The 19,642-nt window shown below is 40.3% G+C and overlaps 1 protein-coding gene across 5 annotated transcripts in view; it reads left to right on the plus strand.

Moving 5' to 3' along the window:
- SMAD2 (SMAD family member 2) overlaps positions 1-15,673 on the plus strand; it is a 50,009-nt gene extending 34,336 nt beyond the window's left edge. For 2 of the 5 annotated variants that reach the window (XM_063181286.1, XM_063181287.1), the window contains 8 exons: positions 216-409; positions 889-1,023; positions 4,088-4,162; positions 5,752-5,805; positions 6,861-7,073; positions 8,813-8,950; positions 9,107-9,251; positions 13,683-15,673. In XM_063181286.1, coding sequence (XP_063037356.1) covers positions 216-409; positions 889-1,023; positions 4,088-4,162; positions 5,752-5,805; positions 6,861-7,073; positions 8,813-8,950; positions 9,107-9,251; positions 13,683-13,806 — 1,078 coding nt within the window. In that variant the 3' untranslated portion in view covers positions 13,807-15,673. Of the gene's footprint in view, positions 1-215; positions 410-888; positions 1,024-4,087; positions 4,163-5,098; positions 5,162-5,751; positions 5,806-6,860; positions 7,074-8,812; positions 8,951-9,106; positions 9,252-13,682 lie in introns of all 5 variants that reach the window. The other 3 variants (XM_063181285.1, XM_063181288.1, XM_063181290.1) reach the window with 3 other exon arrangements.
- The last annotated feature ends 3,969 nt before the right edge of the window (positions 15,674-19,642 follow it).

Below are 19,642 nucleotides of genomic sequence, written 5' to 3' on the forward strand. Positions count from 1 at the left end.
CACTGGCAATAATTTGAGCAGCTCAAACATGAGTTGACATTGCTTGATACGATCATTGTCATTGCATTTGAAGCCTTTCAGTTAGAGTATAGATGTCACTCGCAGAGTCAGCGCCCTGAGTTCTGAGAATGAGCTCCCCATCCGTGTGCTCTGTTGCTGGAGGGGCCGAGGCAGCGCGCAGTGTGTAAATGCTTCTCCACGTCTCTCCCCTGCAGATCCCTCGATGGCCGTCTGCAGGTGTCTCACCGCAAGGGGCTGCCTCATGTCATTTACTGCCGCCTCTGGCGCTGGCCAGACCTGCACAGCCACCATGAACTTAAGGCAATTGAAAACTGTGAATATGCTTTTAATCTTAAAAAGGATGAAGTATGTGTAAACCCTTACCACTACCAGAGAGTGGAGACACCAGGTAGGAGGACTGCTTCTGACTTTCTGTGTCAGCATCTGTTTGTGTTTATTCAGCATAATGTTTTAAATGAAAAATGAGAGAAAGGTGATGTCCTGTCTTGATATAAGTACAAGATTATTTTTGAGATCGTATCCCTGAAAGTTCTTAATAGTAAAGTTACTGAAAAATTTTTACAAATGTGTTTATAAACACTTCCAGGACTGCTAGCAGTTTCCAGCTGGCCAGAGGCAATTCAGACTAGATACGACAAAAAAGTTGATTTACCTTTGTTAATGTGGAGTGGTCTTATTTAAGGCACCTCAGGAATCACATCTCTTCCAGTAACTAGCTGTGCAAATGTAGAATTAGCAGTGCTGAATTTCAGTAGATTTCAAAACATCTGAAGAAACTCTTAAAAGTTTTAGATTTATTGTTTTTCATTTTAGCTTACAAAATTTTGTATTTTGATTACCAGTGATTTTTGAATTTTGCCTTTCCAGTCTTGCCTCCTGTGCTCGTGCCACGACACACTGAGATCCTAACGGAGCTGCCACCTCTGGATGACTATACCCATTCCATTCCTGAGAACACTAACTTTCCAGCTGGGATTGAGCCACAGAGCAATTACATACCAGGTATTTTCTTAACTCCCACTCTAGACAGCGTGTTCTGACATTGTGCCCCTGGAACAAAGATGGTCATTTCATCCTTTTAAATGATCAAATTAATTGAAATATGCACCACTAAATCAGATTTAGTTGATCTCATGTACTAATTCCAGTGGAAACACCTAAACAATGTTGTTTGCAGAACATGATCCTGCATGAAACTATATTGCTGTCATTTCACAATAGCTGACTTGGTTTCAGTAGCTTGAGATTCAGAATGCTAATAAGTCCACAGTAGATCTTCACCTTCTGCTTTAAGCCTCTTTGATAAACATGCAAGGGGTTGCCAAATGCTGTGCATTTGAGATTGAGTAATAAACTGATGCTCAATCCCATCCTGTCTAATATGTGGAGAAGACTTTTAAGTTGCAATGTAGTGACTTAAGTGTTTTGATCTGTAGTTCACATCAGTAGTGGTCTGCTTTAGCTTTTTGTTACTATTGTGTGCATATTGTTTTATCTTTCTGTATGAAAGAGCAACCTAACAATACTGAACTGTTAAAGAGTTTCTCCTCCCTCTCTTTTCCCCCTTTTCCACCCCAAAATAAACAATGCTAAACTGCTGCACCTGAAACCCTGTTACCCTCATTGAAACAAAATTGGTGACCTTTTTTTCCTGCCCCAACTTCCTGTTTCCTATCTCTTCAGGAAGTCGCATGGAGTGTAAAACCAAGCAAAGCTGAAGTTTGCTCATAAATGTTTAATGCATTCATGTTACAAATAAGCTGAAAATTCACATCTGGAGTCTCTGAAAGAATGAGATGACTGCCCCAAAACTCAAATATGTGCAATGTACATATTTGTACATAAGTTGTACTTACAGGTCTTAAGCAGAATGTTGCTTGTGTTTTCTTTAAATATATCCAAGAATTGAAATGGCATTAAACAATCAATTAATTTGACCTTTCTGTTTAATTTTGGCCTCATCCGTTTCCACCTCTATAGAGCAATTGAAGGCACTAGGAGTTGGTGTTGCTTTCTTAACTTGCTTATACTTTAACTCAAACTGAGGGCTTTTGGTAAGGTTTGCAAACAGCTTACTGGAAAGCCACTTTCTGCAAACACAGTGCTATGGAAATGAGCTAAAGTAGTTATTTGCAGGAAGTTTGCTCAAGAAGATTGTAGGCATTCACATGATCTTCAAATGTTTATGCAGGTAACCACACCTCCTTCTCTTTGTCACTGACACCCTCCTCCTGTGCTCATATCATGGTATCTTACTTTATTTGACCTTGCTGACTTAATCTGGAATGCTTGGCTGGGTTCTGATAAGCCTTATGTGCCTTGATAGCCGCCTTCAGAGAACCATTTTCTTCAGTGGTAGGGCAGGCTCACATCTGGTAGCTTTGTACCCCAGGCCTGTCTCAGTACTTGATCTGCAAGAGAGAAGGTGCACGGTGGCCTTTGAGAGCTGCATGTTCCAGTTGAGGTTCTGGATGAGCTGAGCTGCATCACCCACACTTCTGGCAGCACTCAAGCTCTAAATTTTTGGTGTCCCACCTGAGTGCTCATTTCCAGCTGTGTGGTGCTCATCCTCTGACCCTAAACTGCTAATAGTACTAGGTAGAATAAATCTTCTGTGTTTGGGCAGAGACTAGACATGGAAAGTAATCTGTGCCAAAGAGCCTAGATTAGCAACTGGAAACAGGAGTCATGGGTTGGATTAGAAATGTGTATTGACCTTTTGCCACAGCTGTGGGTTTAGCTGTAGCTAATGATTTGGAGAAGGGGGGAGTCCCCTTTATCACAATGAATGCTGTAAAAATCTTCAAAATGGATATGATTTTTGTTATTGTATTTCTTACTAGTGATGATTTCCTTTAATTGTCCTTTTAAATTGAATTCTGTCAAGTCTATACTTAGCACACAGAATGAATCAAAGATAAAATTCTCTCAGTTAATTTTAATTTAATCAACTGACTTAATCTAGTTTCCTCTCACTGGTTTCCTTCTGATCCCATAATATTGCAGTACATCTCAGACATGATGCTTGTTATAACTGTATTTTATTTCTTAAGCAAAAAGTCTTTATCTTTAAGTTTCTGCTGTTTGGTAATAGTGCAATTAAAGATGTTTAACCCCTGGGAGTTTCAGAGACAATTCTAAGGTGATTGTAGAGATAGTTACCTTCAAACACTTTCACGAAAGAAACACAGGTTTTGCCTGTAATATGTAGAAAAAGACATTTGCCCAGTTCAAAGAAATTTATTTCCTGAAATGCTGTTGGTTAACTTGTTATGTGGATTACAAAGAACATCTTGAGTGGAAAAAAGGAACATGCATACTCTCCTGGGTTTTGAAGATATTTCAGAGGAATTAGACACAGTTTCTGGTATCAGAACGCTTCAAAGTTGGTTCTGAATTTACTTTGGTCTGTGAAATTCTGTCTTTAAAGAAAGCTAGTTAAAAGAGTAGATGATAGTTTTAATAGAGCTCAGAAGTATCAGTGGTAACAATAACAGAACTTTTGCAGTGTTTTAAGTCAATAGAGTTATAAATGAGTCAAATCAGCTGTTGTGTATGGAAGAAATACATATTTGGGACCTGAACTGAAAAACAACCTTTAAATCTAACAGCTTCAGTAAGGTGTGGGAGGGTATCTGATCTGATGGTTATCCTACATGAAGACAGCTCACATTATTTTTTGTGGAAATCACCAGATGGTTTTTTTCATTTGTGATTCTACTAAATATGAAAGCTGTGGATCACAATTACAAAATTGTTACTCATTGTAGTGACAGCAACTTATCTTAAATGGAACAAACAAGGATTCTCATTTTTATATAACAAATTTCAGCAACTGATTGACATACAAAAGAAGATACATTTTACATACCAACAAGGCAGGTAATCTGTTTAAAGTCCTGCTGTAAGGAAAAAGGGACAGCAAAATTACATTCAGATTCAGTGTTCAGGTAGGTGTAACAGAGCTCATGAAGATGTCATGACAGAATCCACAAGACTTGGATCTTACAATAGTTTCCCTAGTCATTTTACAATTTGGTGGATTTTTCTTTTTTTTTTTTATAAGAAACACCTCCTCCAGGATATATCAGTGAAGATGGAGAAACAAGTGACCAGCAGCTGAACCAAAGCATGGATACAGGTAACATTTATTTTTCATCACTTTCAAGGCTTTGTATTAGTAGCTGTGATCCCTCTGCATAGGAGCATGAATTCAGCCCAAAAGATGATTGCAGTTTTCCTCTGTAAAACCTGGTGTTTTATGCCTAAAATACCACTTCCAGTCTTTAATGAACAAAGCAGATTTTGCCAGGGAAATGCTTCTAAAACATTCTGTGACTTATTAAGTATATTACATTTGTTCTGTAACAGAAGCATACAAGTCTAATTAAGACTTGACCAGAAACCCTTAAAATAGATTTTAATAGCTAATTGGTTTCAACCATTCCCCGGCAAACAGGTTCATTGAAGCACAATGTCTGTGGCCTAAACAAGGTATAGACAGTCTGTGTTCTGAGAACCGTCTCTAACTCTGACAAACTTACCATTTCTGCCATGTTTAAAATTACTTCTTGTGTGGAAGGTTCTGTGGCAAAAGTAACGGCATTTGTGCCTTTGTATGTAAGGGTTTCTAGATAATGTGGTTGACCTTAGACTTGGACAAAGCACAGTTAATGTGCTGGGTAAGAGCCTCCTGCTGTGTGTTGGCAGACTTGAGTGTGCTTGGTTAGCTAATGTTAGCAACCATTTTCAGTAATTTGGAATCTGCTGCACCAGTTTCTGTAAGAACTGCAATATTTTCCCACTATGTGACAATAAATACCTGAATTAAAACAGCCTGACATCAGTGGTCACTGTAGGAATGTTTCTGTGAAAGCTTTTCTGTATTTTGCCACCTTGTGTGCAAATTGTGTTGGAGAGTTCATTTTTTTAATGAGTGTTTAAATTCCCCCTTCTGGGAAAGAATTATTTCCTCAAATGAGGAAATCTAGCTTGCTCTTTTCTGGCGATCATAGAATCATAAATTATAGAATGGTTTGGGATAAAAGGGACCTTAGAGACCGTCTCTTTCCACCAGGGACACCTTCCACTACCCCAGGTTGCTCCCAGCCCTGTCCAGCCTGGCCTTGGACACTTCCAGGTATGGGGCAGTCACAGCTTCTCTGGGAAACCTGTGCCAGGGCCTCACCATCCTCAGCATAAAGATTTATTTTCCCAATATCTAATCTAAATCTCTCCTCTTTCAGTTTGAAGACTTTGCCTCTTCTCCTGTCACTACCTGCTCTTGTAAACAGTCCCTTTCCAACTTTCTTGAAGGCTCCCTTCAGATACTGGAAGGTCTTTTCCAAGATAACTCTTTTCCTTTGAGAACAGAGAGGCAATGTCTTGCTTGTCTCATCGACTCTTTCTTACCTGTTTTTTTACTGAATTTGGGAAATCACTACCTTCTCACTGGAGAAGTGCATAAATAATGTTGGGAGTGTGTGCAAAGTGGCAGTTCTGCCAAAATACAGTGCTAAGTTAATTGAGTCTTTACAAGGAGTGGGGTACACAGAAGTCTGGAAGATTGAATGAAATCCTAATTCAGAGTAAGTGTGTGATATTCCAGAAAACTGATGTTTCTTACTCTGAAAAACTTCAATGAAAACCTGATGTAGATAATGGTTATGCCTACTGATCTGAAATAATAAAAAACATTTGCTCTGAAACCTGTCTGTCTTGCTTCAACAGGATCTCCAGCAGAGCTGTCTCCTAGTACTCTCTCTCCAGTTAATCATAGCCTGGGTAAGCTGGAAATACTTAAAATTATTTCTCCATGTGTAGTGATTCTTCATTATATATGTAATTACTTTAAAAGTGAAAATGTGCTGTAAGAAATTAAGAGCTATATTAAGAGGTCATTCTTGTGTTGGCTTCCTGGTGTTAAGCATAATGGGGCTGGGTTAATCACTTGTTAACAATTACTCTATTTCTGTACCTGTTGAGCTCGTAGCAAAGAGAAGTAGTATCTTTGTGTGTGCAGGAATAGCATTTATAAAATGAATAGTTTAAAAGGATGTTTGCCTCTCTGTGATGCTGCCCAGACTTGCTGTCTCCCTTGTGTGTGTGTTCTGCTGCTCTTCTCATGTACTGTTTCACCTGTAACCACAGCACAGTAGTTGCTCCCACATTAGTAGCCCACCTGCTTTGATCCAGTGCTATTGCTGTGTGTCTGTAAGTGCTGCAGGAAGATCAGATTGCCATGGGTTTGTTTAAGGAATGGTGACAGGATGTGACAGGAAAATGGAGAACGATGAGTAAGTAATTAGGGTAGGTAAAAAGGGGAAGCAGTGAAGAAAAAAGCCTGAAGATACACAGGGAAGAGTCTCTAGTAGGGGACAATAAAGTAGCTTGGAACTACCTTTATCTAAAGAGAGAGTTTAATACAAAAGAACATGATTATCTTTTTTCTTTTTGTTGTTCCGTGTTTGATAGTTTAATCTTTTCTTTAATGCTGCCAAAATGTTTGCAAGCTACAGAAAAGGCAACAGGAATGTCTCAACGTCTGGCGCTCAGAGCACTATTAGCTTAATCATTTTGCCGAGCAAAATGCAAGTACTGAACTAAATGAGCTGTGGTCAGATTAGATCATCCCTTCTTCCCCTCCTTCTTCCCTTGTGTGGAAGATTGAATTCCATTCTGTTTACTGAAGTAGGTAAAAAGGACAGCAAGCAAAATATAGTTTGAGTAGTTTGAGGAGACTACTGCTGTCATTTCTGGGAGAGACAAATAGCAGGGTAGATCGATCTACTTCAGCCTCAAAATCTGTGTTAAGTTTGGTTTTTAAAATTTTTTTTTAGACTTGCAACCAGTTACTTACTCGGAGCCTGCGTTTTGGTGTTCAATAGCATATTATGAGTTGAATCAAAGAGTGGGAGAAACCTTCCATGCGTCTCAGCCTTCCCTGACTGTAGATGGCTTTACAGATCCATCAAATTCAGAGCGATTTTGTCTAGGTCTGCTTTCCAATGTAAACAGAAATGCTACAGTGGAAATGACAAGGCGACATATAGGTAAAGATCTCTGATCTTTTAACTATTTAATTTCATTTTGTTGGTTAAATTATCTGGAATGACCCAGGTAGGATGTGTGTTGGGTTCCTTTCACCCTTGTGCAGCCAGCCATCAGCCATATCTGTCAGGGCTTGTCAAGGATAGTTTGGTTTCACTGGCTGAGAACAGAAGTGGAAAGACAGAGTCACTGCTTCTGAAATCAGGGAGAAGCATGGCAGCTTCTGCTGCTGACGCCAGTTTGAACTGGGAAGAGATGTAGTGATGGCTGGAGCTGAAAGGAGCTGCCTGTCCTCGCTTGGTAGCCCCATAGCTGGTGGCAGCTGCAGTCACACAGCTGTCACGCTCCGGGCAGCGCAGGAGCAAGCCACTCTACTGTGTGGCACTCCAGTAGCTCACATTGCTGTTCTTGCCTTCTGGAAAATGATGGTGCACCAAAGCATCCCAGGGGGCAGATTTGTGGCTTCCAGCATCCTCAATGGACCACTCTGCCCTGGGCAGCATTTATATTCAGATTTGCTCGTAATTGAAATTTAAGCTTTAATTACAATATATTCCCATGTTGCTTAGTTTACTGTAGTTTATAAAATGCAGAATGGACACTGATAGAATGAAATTCTGGATTCTTTTCTGGAATGGGAAAAGCTGCTATTGAGAACCCATTGTTCTGACATGATTAAGGTTTTCTTTGTAATGGTTAGTCAAGAATGTTGTTTTCCACAATGCAGTGTCTTGACTTCAGGTTCTTCAGTAAACTACATTCATTCTTTTTTTTTTTTTCTGGATACTTTCATTAGCAACATTTATGAGATTTGTTGTTGTTGTTATTTTTACTTGCAGTAAAATTTCAACCTCTTCAGTAGAACTGACTCCTTTTATGCCAAGTCCAAATGCCAAATCCAGATGCTTGTCTAATAAAATTTTAGATGTACAGAAACCCAGGCTGTGCTTGTGCTGACTGGTCAAAATGATCAACGATAAGGAAGAGCAAAAATCTCATGAGCCCTTACTCTTTAATAGAGGGAGCTCACATTTTGTTTGAAAAATTGTTTTAACGAAAAAGGCGAATGGAAACTATGGCCTCTAAAGTATCTGTTAATTATAAATAGTTCTCTCTGGAGATCATTTGCACATTATTTACTTTCTGCTAGAAATAAACCATGCAGATTTGTTTTCCACTCAGAGACAGAACAAAGTAATAATTTAAAGGTGGAAAATTGAGATTTTTTTTTCACAGTTTTTTTTGTTTGTAATAGGGCTAAATGAAATCATATTGTTTTTTTTTAAAGCAGCACAGGGGTATGCAATAGGTTGTGAAATAGTGTGGGTGTATGTAAGCAGAGAGTTTTGCAGTGGTGAACTTATGTTTTCTCCTTTGACCATAGTGGCCTGTGCTGCTTCACATACAATGCCTTAATATTAGCACAAGTTTTAATTCTGTTTTATGAACACTGCTTCTGAGCTTGGATTTGGTTACAAGCCATTATATGGCTAAAAAAGGCTCTTTCACTTTTGACCAAAAATTATTCTGCTTTTCCTTCATATTTTGCATTCATGGGAGAAAAATCCAATTTAATTGTGTTCTGCTCCTGCCACAGCTGTCAGCACAGCAGTGAGGTCGTGTAGATAATTGATTTCTGTTTGTGTTGTAAAGAAAAACCTTGGCTTTCTCTGAAAAATAAACTTCCTTGTTCCCCAATCTAGTCATACCATAACTAGAGTTCCTTTGAATTTTGCTACAGGCAGGGGAGTGCGTCTGTACTACATTGGCGGAGAGGTTTTTGCCGAGTGCCTGAGTGATAGCGCGATCTTCGTTCAGAGCCCCAACTGCAATCAAAGATACGGCTGGCATCCTGCAACTGTGTGCAAGATTCCTCCAGGTCAGTGGCCTGCCAAAGGTCTTGGGTGAAAGCACCCAGTGGAGGTGGTCACTGTATGATGTTTGCTTTCCTTTTTTGTAGTTTCTTCATAGATTCAGACTTCTGTGTAGCAAGTGCAAGTGTATTCACTGACTGTACCTTTTTGACTCTTTATAGGATGCAATCTAAAAATCTTTAATAACCAAGAATTTGCTGCTCTTCTGGCTCAATCTGTGAATCAGGGCTTTGAAGCAGTTTATCAGCTTACTAGAATGTGTACCATAAGAATGAGCTTTGTTAAAGGATGGGGGGCTGAATACAGGTAAGAAAATAACCTCCTTTGTTCTTAAATTTTGAGTTAATAATTTTTGTTTTTTCACTAATATACCATTTCTGTCTGGCTTGTATGTATGTAAGCCATACATACACACTTCTTGCTGCTATTGTGGATATGCTCTCTGCAAATTGAACCCATATTTTCCATTTTCCCCCCCCTCAGCTATGGAACTGCTAAGTTACAAAGTCCATAAACTGATTTTAGGGTTGCGTTGAAGCCAACTGTTGAGCAAGGAATGTCGTCAAAGTTCCGTTCCCTTGCTCAGCCCTGCTGGCTTGCATGTTGTGGTGAAATCCATGCCATCATCTTAAAGTTCCACAGTTTGTGCTGTGAGATTATTTGCTGTGTGTTAGACTTGCAGTCATTCTGGTCTCTGTCCTGCTCTGCATGTAGCATGAATTCCTTAGGCTGTGGTGCAGGATGGGGTTGGTGGTACCCAATGGAGAGATGGGCAGTGCCTCTTGCAGAATGGAATAGCTGGAGAGCATGCATCTAAGGGATGGCAAGTATTTTGGAACTTGCAATGGAAAAAGCTTTGCAGGAGTAAGATGATTGTGTTTATGTAGTAAAACTTCTAAAAACAGTTCTTTGAGTGGAAAGAAATAGCGTTCTATCTGCTTTGGAATAGATTCCAAAGCGTTCTCTATTAGCACAAATGAAAAGTGGTAGTTGAGGACAGTGCCTGTTTTTAATGCAGTATGGAAATTCAAGAAGAAAAGGAATTGACTTCTAACTGAGCAGTTCTAAAGATTTCATTATTTTGGAGAGCTAGACCTGTGGTTTTAAACAAATCTCTTAAACCTCTCTAGAAATTGTCCACTGAAAGAATGAAGTTTGACAAGTCAATACCCTAATGCAATACATAACAATTTTTTTAAAAGCCATATAATTTCTGAAGTTGAATAATGGTGTGTAGGCTTCACTTGGGTTGATTCCTTTATCTGCTCTTGAAATACATACATGTAAATAGCAGTGTCAGTATGTGGGGGAGGTTTCTCAGCTAAATGAAGCCAATTTTGTAGTAGTCTAATGAGATGAAATGAGAAATTTGAGTAATGGAATAAATTGGTACCTCTTTGTTAGGAAGAAGTAAGAAAAAAATCTGGCTCAGGTTTAAAGAGCTATTGGATTTGGCCCTGAAGGAGTATGTATACACTCAGGCATAATTAAATACAACATTCAAATCTGAGCAGAAGAAAGGCTTAATCAGTCAGATTATATAGAGGCATCTTGAAGTGAGTGTAAGTGCTGGTTTAAAACTGTGGGGGGAGGCTTTTGTTAAAGTTGATTCTGAGTGGGGAGAATGTTGGTGGTTGGTCTATAAACTGTTTGTAGACCGTAGGATTGAAAAAGCTGCAGTGGTAGCACTGCCAAAACGGCACAAAAACTGGTTACTGACTCATGATGAACTAATTTCTTTGCACATCTCTTTAAGATGATGCTAATAAATTACTGATACACAAAGCTTGTAAATATGCTCTAGCTGGGATTAGAGCAAAAGAGGTGGCTCCAATGACATAACCTTGAATTTAAATTAATGTAGCTTGACTTGTTGAAATGGATCAGGAAACACTGTAAACCCCATCACTCTTGTTAAAACATCTGTGCCTCATTATTATGCGAAAAAAACATTTCTCATAGAACAAGCTTAGGCAGAGGCAAAGCATTACTTGCATTTTGAGCGTATGTGCATAAATGTGCAGGTACAGCAAGGTGATATGTTTTATAGGCTTGGTAGACACAATACCTAACAAAGCTTTTTGCTTTGTTACATGTTGGCCCAAATTGGGGATGGTAGAAGTTCAGATCACCAGTCAAATGCTCATGTTAGTGCAGGAACAATCCAGGTCCAGGATCATCTTCTGAACAAAGTTCAGCAGAGGTAATAAGTGATCTTTGAACTGGAAATCTTTGGGTTGAAGAGGTTGCGTTTTTAGCTTTAAGATGGCTGCTCAGTGACTGTCACTATTTTACCAGTTTTTACCAGCGTGGTGCAAAGGGAGGATTGTTGAACTGAACCAGTTGTAAAATTTTGAGGAATTGTGTTGTGAAACACATTGTAGGAGAGTTGACCGTGGTGGAATAATGAACTTCCTTCTTTGGGAGAGGATTCAAGAGTAAATGCAATCTATATTTCCTGTGGTTTAGATTTGTTTTTCTGTTGTATCACTTTGTTCTGACATAGGCATTTGGAGCTAAGATAACTGTTTTGTAGAGTGCTGAAAGAGCACAGACCCCAGCTGCTGTCTTCTCCTAGAAAATGTGAAACTTTTGAAATCAGTCTTCACTGTCTTAATCTTTCTGCCTTTTCAGTTCCTCTGTTTATATAAACAGATTTCCTTAAAGGAAAGGGCTGCATGCCGACAGTAAAAATGAAGGAAGGAGCTCCGTTTGTGTCTGACTAATCTGCTGCCTTTGAATCTTGGGATGGCTGGAGTTACTACAAAAAACTGGCTTAGCAACCATTGTCTTGCCAGTCTGGTTAGGGAAAACTCCCATGCCTAGAGTGGGTACAGTGAAATAGGATTTCTCAGGCAGAATTTGTTTTGTCCAATACTGATTTCTTTACTTTGGAGATGAGAAGGAAGATGTTTGAATAGCAGATCTGTGAAACAAAGGTATGTGGGAGAGAGAATGAAGCTTTTATGGTTGTCAGTCCTTCAGCTTTACTGAAATGTGCTATATGGTTTTTAAATTAAGGTCTTCTATTGTGGAAAATTATAGGCAAGTTATAAAAGACAAGGGAAACCCAATTTCTACATCAGTTGTTTCTGTGAGGATGTTGTAGTACAAAACACATGTAGAAGTGTAAGATTATGGGAAATCAGAGATAAAGTTTGGTGTTCCTTTGCGATACCATCAGTTAGCACAGTGCAACCACACGCTGTGTTTTGATACAGTGTTTCTGACAACATCTGCCAATTTCCTTGGTACATTTATCATGTAGTTTACCTCAAAAAGCCAGAGTTTATGATCATCATAGCATTGTGCTGTTGGCCACGCTGGCAGTGCAGAGCCAAGGGCTTCTATTCCATATTTCTCAGTAGTTGTCTACAAAATTGAAATCCAGGTATGCCTGCAGACCCTTGAAAGGTTGAGATACAGCTGCACACAGTTGTTTGTGGTGTGAACACTTTATCAGCTGGACAACCTTCACTTCTGAATTTCTTTTCAGAAGTAAGGCTTTTGGTGTGGCACTTGAAGAAAATACTTGTGATGTTATTCTTCAGGGTGAAATATTCTTCATTTATTATGAACAAGCAGGTAATTATTGATTTGTCTTATATATGTGAAATGCTTTGGAGTTCTGGGACTTTTTTTTCTGGAAGAGGTTTAGTAACAGTTACGGTAATGGTTACAGATTTTTATCTCTGTGTACTAGGTATGGATGGAAACATATCTAATCATAGGATGCAGAATTCTGTGGCTGCTGAGCCTGCTCTCTGGCTGTAGTGGGTTGACTCTGACTGGATTCCAGGCAGCCACCAAAGTAGCTCTCTCCTGTCCACAGCTGGACTGGGGAGAGAAAATGGAGGAAAATAGTAATGAGATAAGGACCAGGAGAAACCCTCACCAAATACCATTTGGGTAAACAGGCTTGAATCAGAATTATTGAATGAATTATTGTTAACAAAACCAGAGCAAGATAATGAGAAGTAAAATAACGCCTAAAGCACCTTCACCCCTTGCCAGCTCTACCTTCTCCCCCAGCTGCAAAGGGAGGTAGGAATGCATGTCATTGTCAGTTCTTTAGGTGTTGTTCCTGCCACTACTCAGGAAGAGGAGTTGGAATCCTTCCCCTGCTCCAGTGTGAGATCCCTCCCACAGGAGACAGTTCTACATTAACTTCTCCAGTGTGAGTCCATCCCATGGGCAACAATTCTCCATGATCTGCTGCAATGTGGATCACACTTCATGGGATGTGGTCCTTCAGGGACAGGCTGCTCCAGCATGGGCTTCCCTCTCCACATGCCTCCCACAGGCTCACAGCCTCTCTCAGGCACCCCCTGCTCTGGCATGGGCTACGCCAGGGGCTGCAGGTGCATCTCTGCAACCGTGGTGCCCTCCATGGGATGCAGGGGAATCTCAGCTCTGGCACCTGGGGCAGCTCCTGTCCCTCCTTCTCCACTGCCCTTTGTGTCTGCAGAGTTATTCCTCTTACTTGTTCTCACCCTGTTCTTCTGTGGTGATTAAAACTGGGTAACAACCTCATTTTTTTCTTAAATCTGTTATCCCAGAGGCATCACCATTCCTAGCTGGCCCAGCCTTGACCAGCAGCATGTCCATCTTCAGAGCTGCCAAAGGATATCTCTGCCAGACAGAAGGGAAGCTTGTGGCAGCTTCTGGCAGAAACATCCCCAAAACCTGGTGACACCAACCCCATGGAGTGACTTTTCCCTATTCTTTGTTTTCTAGGCGGCAGACGGTAACAAGCACTCCTTGCTGGATTGAGCTTCACCTGAACGGGCCTCTACAGTGGCTGGACAAAGTATTGACTCAGATGGGCTCCCCTTCAGTTCGCTGCTCCAGCATGTCCTAAAACTCTCCTCTGTCACCTGTGGGCTAAAAAAGGAGTCCAGTCAACAGACTTAATATAACAGCTCGTCTGTCGTAGTATTTGTGTGTGGTCCCCATGAACTGTTTACTATCTAAAAAGGTTTTTTAAAAAGGAAAAAAAAAAAAAAAGAAAAAAAAAAAGAAAAGAAAAAAGAAAAAACAGCACTTGAGGTCTCATCAGTTAAAGCACCTTGTGGATTCTGTTTCCTATACTCTGATACTAGATGAAAATTTAGTGTATAGAAAAGCCTTCTTCAGAAAGAAGGGACAGTTCTAAAGACTCTTTAATGGTGTTTTTTATTGGGTATATAATTGAGTGTCCTAATGGTTATCAATAACATGAATAGCTAAGTATATATACAGATAATGTATCATGATCTCAAATATTACAGTATTGTGCTGTTCTACATTTTAGTTCCCATAAATAGTAATTTTGGTTTTTTGATTGGGGCAAGTATCTCATGAAATTCCAAGACTTTGCTCCCTTATTCTTTTATATTTTTTTAATATAAGCAGGTTTTCAAGTTGTCCTAAACATAAAAAGACTTTCCTTATAGAAAAGCTGATTTTTTTTTTGCTGCGTTCTTAAAGAAAAGTCCCTCGATTGGAAGGGAAAGAAATGTCTTGAGTTTCATCTGTGAAGTCTTAAGACACTTTATATACTTAATGGGGCCTAAAATGAATTCATATTATAAATTCTGAGTGTCCATCACACTAGCAGTCTACTTTTTGATACCCATTTGAGTTGATGCATCTGTTGCCAGCAATATTGTTGGCAGTGGTGTAATTTGGGACTTTTTTATACATTGGATCATTGAAATGAGTGATTTTTTTCTCATGGACTGAGAATTTACCATGGCTTTGGATATTGGATTAAGTGCACAAGGTTATTGGCTTACCCCTTACATCTGTAATTTTTTTCTTTTCATTGAATAAGTCTTACCCCTTATCATCTGTATTTTTTTCATTTTTTCATGTCACTAAAATTAATGGGGTTTAGTTTTTGGAGCCGTATACCTTGAAAAATTATTTCCTGGGTTAAGCTAGACTCTTTGTTTAGGTTTTAAATAGATGCAGCTTCTTAACATATTTCAGTAACAGAATTTAAATTTCTTATCTGAGTCGCTTTTATAGTTTACTTACACACCAGATCATACGCATTCATTATGTCATAATGGGCCTTGTTATTAAAAGTAGTTGCTTCTGCAAAACCTCTAGGATAGTGGTTGCTGAGGTATGACCAGCGAAGGAGGACTTTCAGGTTCTTCATGACAGTGCATGTTATTGTGAACCCTTGGACACTACAGCTGCACCATATTAAAAATATTCTGAAATATATTCTACAAATAAGTCTGGGTTGGGGCTGGGTTGGGAAACTGTATAGAAGGGTTATTCTGACTTGAAAAATACACATCTTACTAACAATCTTGTGATCTAGCTGTCTGTCATTCTTTTGTTATTGTGGCAGTAGCAGGATTGCCTTTGTCTGTTTTTTTCCATTGTTTCATCAATTACACTAGTTCTGTACTTTGTAAGTACAGCTAGTGATAACTTAGCTTTGAGAACAAAAATGTGGCCAGTGTTACAGCTTTTAATCACTTGACTGAATTGATGATAGTGATGGATATTTTTATGCCATAATGACTAGGGCATAGAAGCAATACCAAAAATCAAGCCTTGAGAAAATGGGCCGGACACCTTTCAAAAATTGGCAAAGCAGTTACCAGTTTGTGCTAGTTTTACCAGTAGACTAATGTATTGGTAGAACTTGTGGACCTAAGAAATAAGCTTCATGCGTGTTGCATTTGCCTAATATGTGAATACACTAATAAAAGTTTTAATTCTCAAAATGGCCATTGTTTTTTGTTTTTTTTTATTAATTACTGTGTATATTTTTTCAATGAAGGTCAAGAGTTGCCCTTATCCACCCTGTTAAATGGTACAAGTGTCCTGTGTGGGTGGTGGGTGGAAAGGCAGAGTTTAGATCCTAATACCACTTTCCATGCAGCTGTTGTGGAGGTTCTGGATCTGTGTGTGTTTGGTGGTACCGACTCCTGCTCCTGATGGAGTCTATTAAAGCACTTGTTTTTTCCCTGCAATCAAATTGCATCCTGCTATCTCAGGTGTTTACTTTCACCTGTGAGACAGATAAGATTAATTTTCCTGGGTCAGACTCACATTTTCGAGCAGGTTGCAGCTTGAATCAGATGGGTGGCCTAATGCTGTGGTCTCCTTGCTGTGGATTTCTGAATGTGCCTTTCACCTGTGGCAGTGTTAGTTGCTTTGCCTTGAGCACTGTAGTAACCTTGACTCTGCCTCTTCTCAGGGTGGGCACTTCCAAGCAGAGTGCCAGGACCCTGCGGACAATGCCTGTGGACCATTCTGGTTTGTGCTGAAGTCACTGTTTTTGACTGCTGCTGGTACCATTCAAATGTTCTCCTGCCGTTGCAGTTCCAGACACAGCTTAGAGGCACAAGGGAGTTTATCTGTGTTTGTAATGTTCACTTGTCTGTGTTTCATTTCAGTGCCTTTGGCAGTTCTTGACTAACTTTAATCTACTCCTGTTTCTTAATCCAGTGCCTTTCTGACACTGCTATTCTGCTCTTCTTCAAATTCATGCAGATGACTGCAGCATCTTAATGCAGAATGCCTGTAGTACATAAGGAATGTGACTTTCCTTCCCTTCCTCTTCTGCCAGTCAAAGTACTGATGTCCAAAATACAAATAAAAGTGTTTTTTTTTTTTTCAATGAGGCTATTTTGCTAAATAAAACACCTAGCAAATAGGGAGTACTCAAGTGGAAATGCTTTCAGTAAAGTGTGGGGAGCCAGCTGCTTACGTGTATCACAGAGCTGAAGAAAATCTGTACGAATTTTGTGTAGCATTGACTTTAATTCCATGAGCTGGGGTTCTGATCTCTCTTGTCACAAGCCCTGCCTGAGCCGTGATTTTCATATTGCCAAAGCCAAGTAATGCAACACCAGGTGGTTAATGTAAACATCCAAACCTAAAAATTATTTTTGAGTTGCCTTTTGGCAGCTTGAAGGCACAGAGTTGACTTTTCGGAACCCTTCCTCCAAAGAAAAACCTGATTATTTGTAAGTTGTCTCAGGGCTGAGGCTTTCAGAACCATGTCGAATGCCTGGACTTTGGCAGCTTTGACCTGTGAGAATTGATTACAGTAGAGTGTCATCATCTCTGCATGTTTCCCCCTTCCTTTTGCCTGTGGCTCCTTTTTAGGTGGCAAGGTCCTTGCAATAGGCATTCCCTACTCATATTTCAGCATTTTGTGTGGAGTCCTTTGATTTCAGGTGGTGTTACACAAATCTGGAACACCATGAGAGCTGTGGTGTTCTCTTGTTTTTATTCAGGACATTGTGTTTAAACAGATCTTAACCTCCCTGAGAGCAATTGCAGGCAAGGAGAGTAAATAATTTAACTTCAGACTCCCTAAAAAATTGACAGGGAGAGGTAAAATCTGAATTTGGCTGTCAGGTAGCATAGGCTGTTGGCAAAGGAGCCTGTTTTAAGTGCATAGTGCAGATATAAATGTCTGCCTTAAGAGGTTCTCTGGTGCTATCAAAGTAGTAAGCTAAGATATTTAAGAATAAAAGGTTTAAACTAATTAACACACAGCTAGAAATCACAACTCCTATACTTCATCAAGCTCTTTGTTTCCATGTGTCCAACATTTTTCATGTTGAAGTGGGAGGGTGTGAAATTTGGGGGTTTGATAATCATCTGCAGCTCTGAATAGCTGGCACAATGAACTGTGTTTTGTTTTAGCCTTGAAACTTGTCACACTTCATTGTGGTTACTGTTTTGGGGGGTTTTTTTAGCATTGCAAGCTGAAATTTTACTGCAGCTGGGTTTTGAGTTAGAATATTGTGAAATACAGGATTCACTACACTCCGCCCACACAGTGTTTTACTTGAGTATGAAGCACTATTCTTTTTACCAAAACAAGTTTGGCTAACCTAATTTTGGGGATGCTGAAGTTCCAGTGCTAGCTCTGAAGCATCAGTGAGGTACTGTCTTTGTTAAAAAAAAAATATAAAAATACTGTCTTTGTTAAAAAAATTATAAAAATAGTTTTATAACTAAAAATAGTTATAAAACACACCAGCTGCATTAGCAACCGCTTCTGGAAGGACGAGAGGAAGTTCCACCAAAGTGAAATCCTGTGATCCCCCTGTCACGCCAGCAATAGAAACTTTTTTGTTTCTGCCCCCGCATGTCTTGATGGGATTAATGTGCATTGTGCACCACTGTCAGCTAAAGCTTTATCCGTACAGTCCAAAACCCATGGTTTTCCCTTGGATGTATGTCTTGGATGTTCCTTCAAGGGGAAGGCTGCTTTCCTTTTGGTGGAACTTCCTCTCTGAGCCTCACCTCCCTTCAATTCATGCACCCATTGGGCCAGAGCAGCAGTAGGTTTTCCATCCCACCTCCTCATGTTTTCTCCACAATCCTGCAAGAAGGACCACAGCTCAGCTCATGAGGTGTACCTTCTCTCGCCATATGGGGAACTTCTGTGTTGGATACCAGAACATCTGATCGGTGCTGCTGAGATTTAGAAAAGGTCCTCTTTCATCTCCTCCCTGAGTTTCTTGTGATTCTCCTCTATCTTGTCCTCTAATTTCTGCAGACGTATTTCCACCACTGCGATTCTGGCATGTGTTGGGGCCATGTACAGCATCTGCATATGCTCGGAGCTTCCTTGCCATGTCAAGCACAGTCTCATCCCTCTCACCCCTCTTCATTATGGTTAAAGCAGAAGTGTATCCTTGCGGCCCAAGTCGTACAAGTTTTCACCACATCCCAGACATGCATGGTACCAAGTCTGGGTTCCTAGTTGTTACGCCATCTGAGAGGACAATTTCTGCCACTGCCATTTCTCTCAGGTGTTGGATCCCTTGCTCTATGGTCTTCCACTGCGTTTGCTGCATATGGAGATCATCTGCATGCAGATATCTTTGTGACGCATTTCCTAAGATCTGTGCCCAGAGGCTGTGAGGGTTAGCCCCCCTCATCATTCCTTGGTCGATGACAGGATCCTGTGACAGGGATCCCAAATGCCTTGCTTCACTACTGTCCAAAACTGTAGCCTCACCTGCAGCGTCCCAAAGACAGACTAACCAACTAATTATGGATTCATCACATCGTTGAGTGTAATCCTTAGGCCATGAAAGTCCTTCAGGGAAAAGGACTCCATAGTGACTTCTGATTTTGCGCCTGTTGCTGGCCTTGAGGTTCCTTTCCCTGCATATTCTTCATCCACTGGGCAATTGGTTTTGGTTTTGTGTTTCATGCCTCTCTTGGTAGGAGCAACAGCCACTGCTTTAGGCTCACTGTCTGGTTTAGATGCAGGTTTAGGCTCACTACAACCTGAGTAGCTGGGGTGTTGGCTGCAGCCTGAGTGTCTGGGGTAGCTGCTGATTTATCTCCCTGCCCTGCTGCCTCTCTCTGCTGCCCTCCATCTAGCAGCATGCAATAAGCACAGGCCATGGCCCAGCTTATTGCAATGATCTTTTTCTCCTTAAAGTCATCATGGCAGTTCTCTTCCAGATATTTCCCCACCTCATCTGGGTTCTGAATTTGTTCACAGGCTATTGGATCAGAAAATTCCTTCAGGGTTTTCGACCCATTCTCTCCCATTCTCCAGTCCACTTGGAATTTTCCACAACTGGGTCCGTGCCTGGGCCAGGGGTCTCATCAGCCCCTCTGGACATCTCAGCTCATTCTAGACAAGCTGCAAACTATACAGAGAAAGCCTACCAGATGAAATACCAGAAGGGTGGTATCCTTGGCATCCAGGG

Source organism: Melospiza melodia, chromosome Z, assembly GCF_035770615.1.
Source record: "Melospiza melodia melodia isolate bMelMel2 chromosome Z, bMelMel2.pri, whole genome shotgun sequence".
NCBI lineage: Eukaryota > Metazoa > Chordata > Aves > Passeriformes > Passerellidae > Melospiza > Melospiza melodia.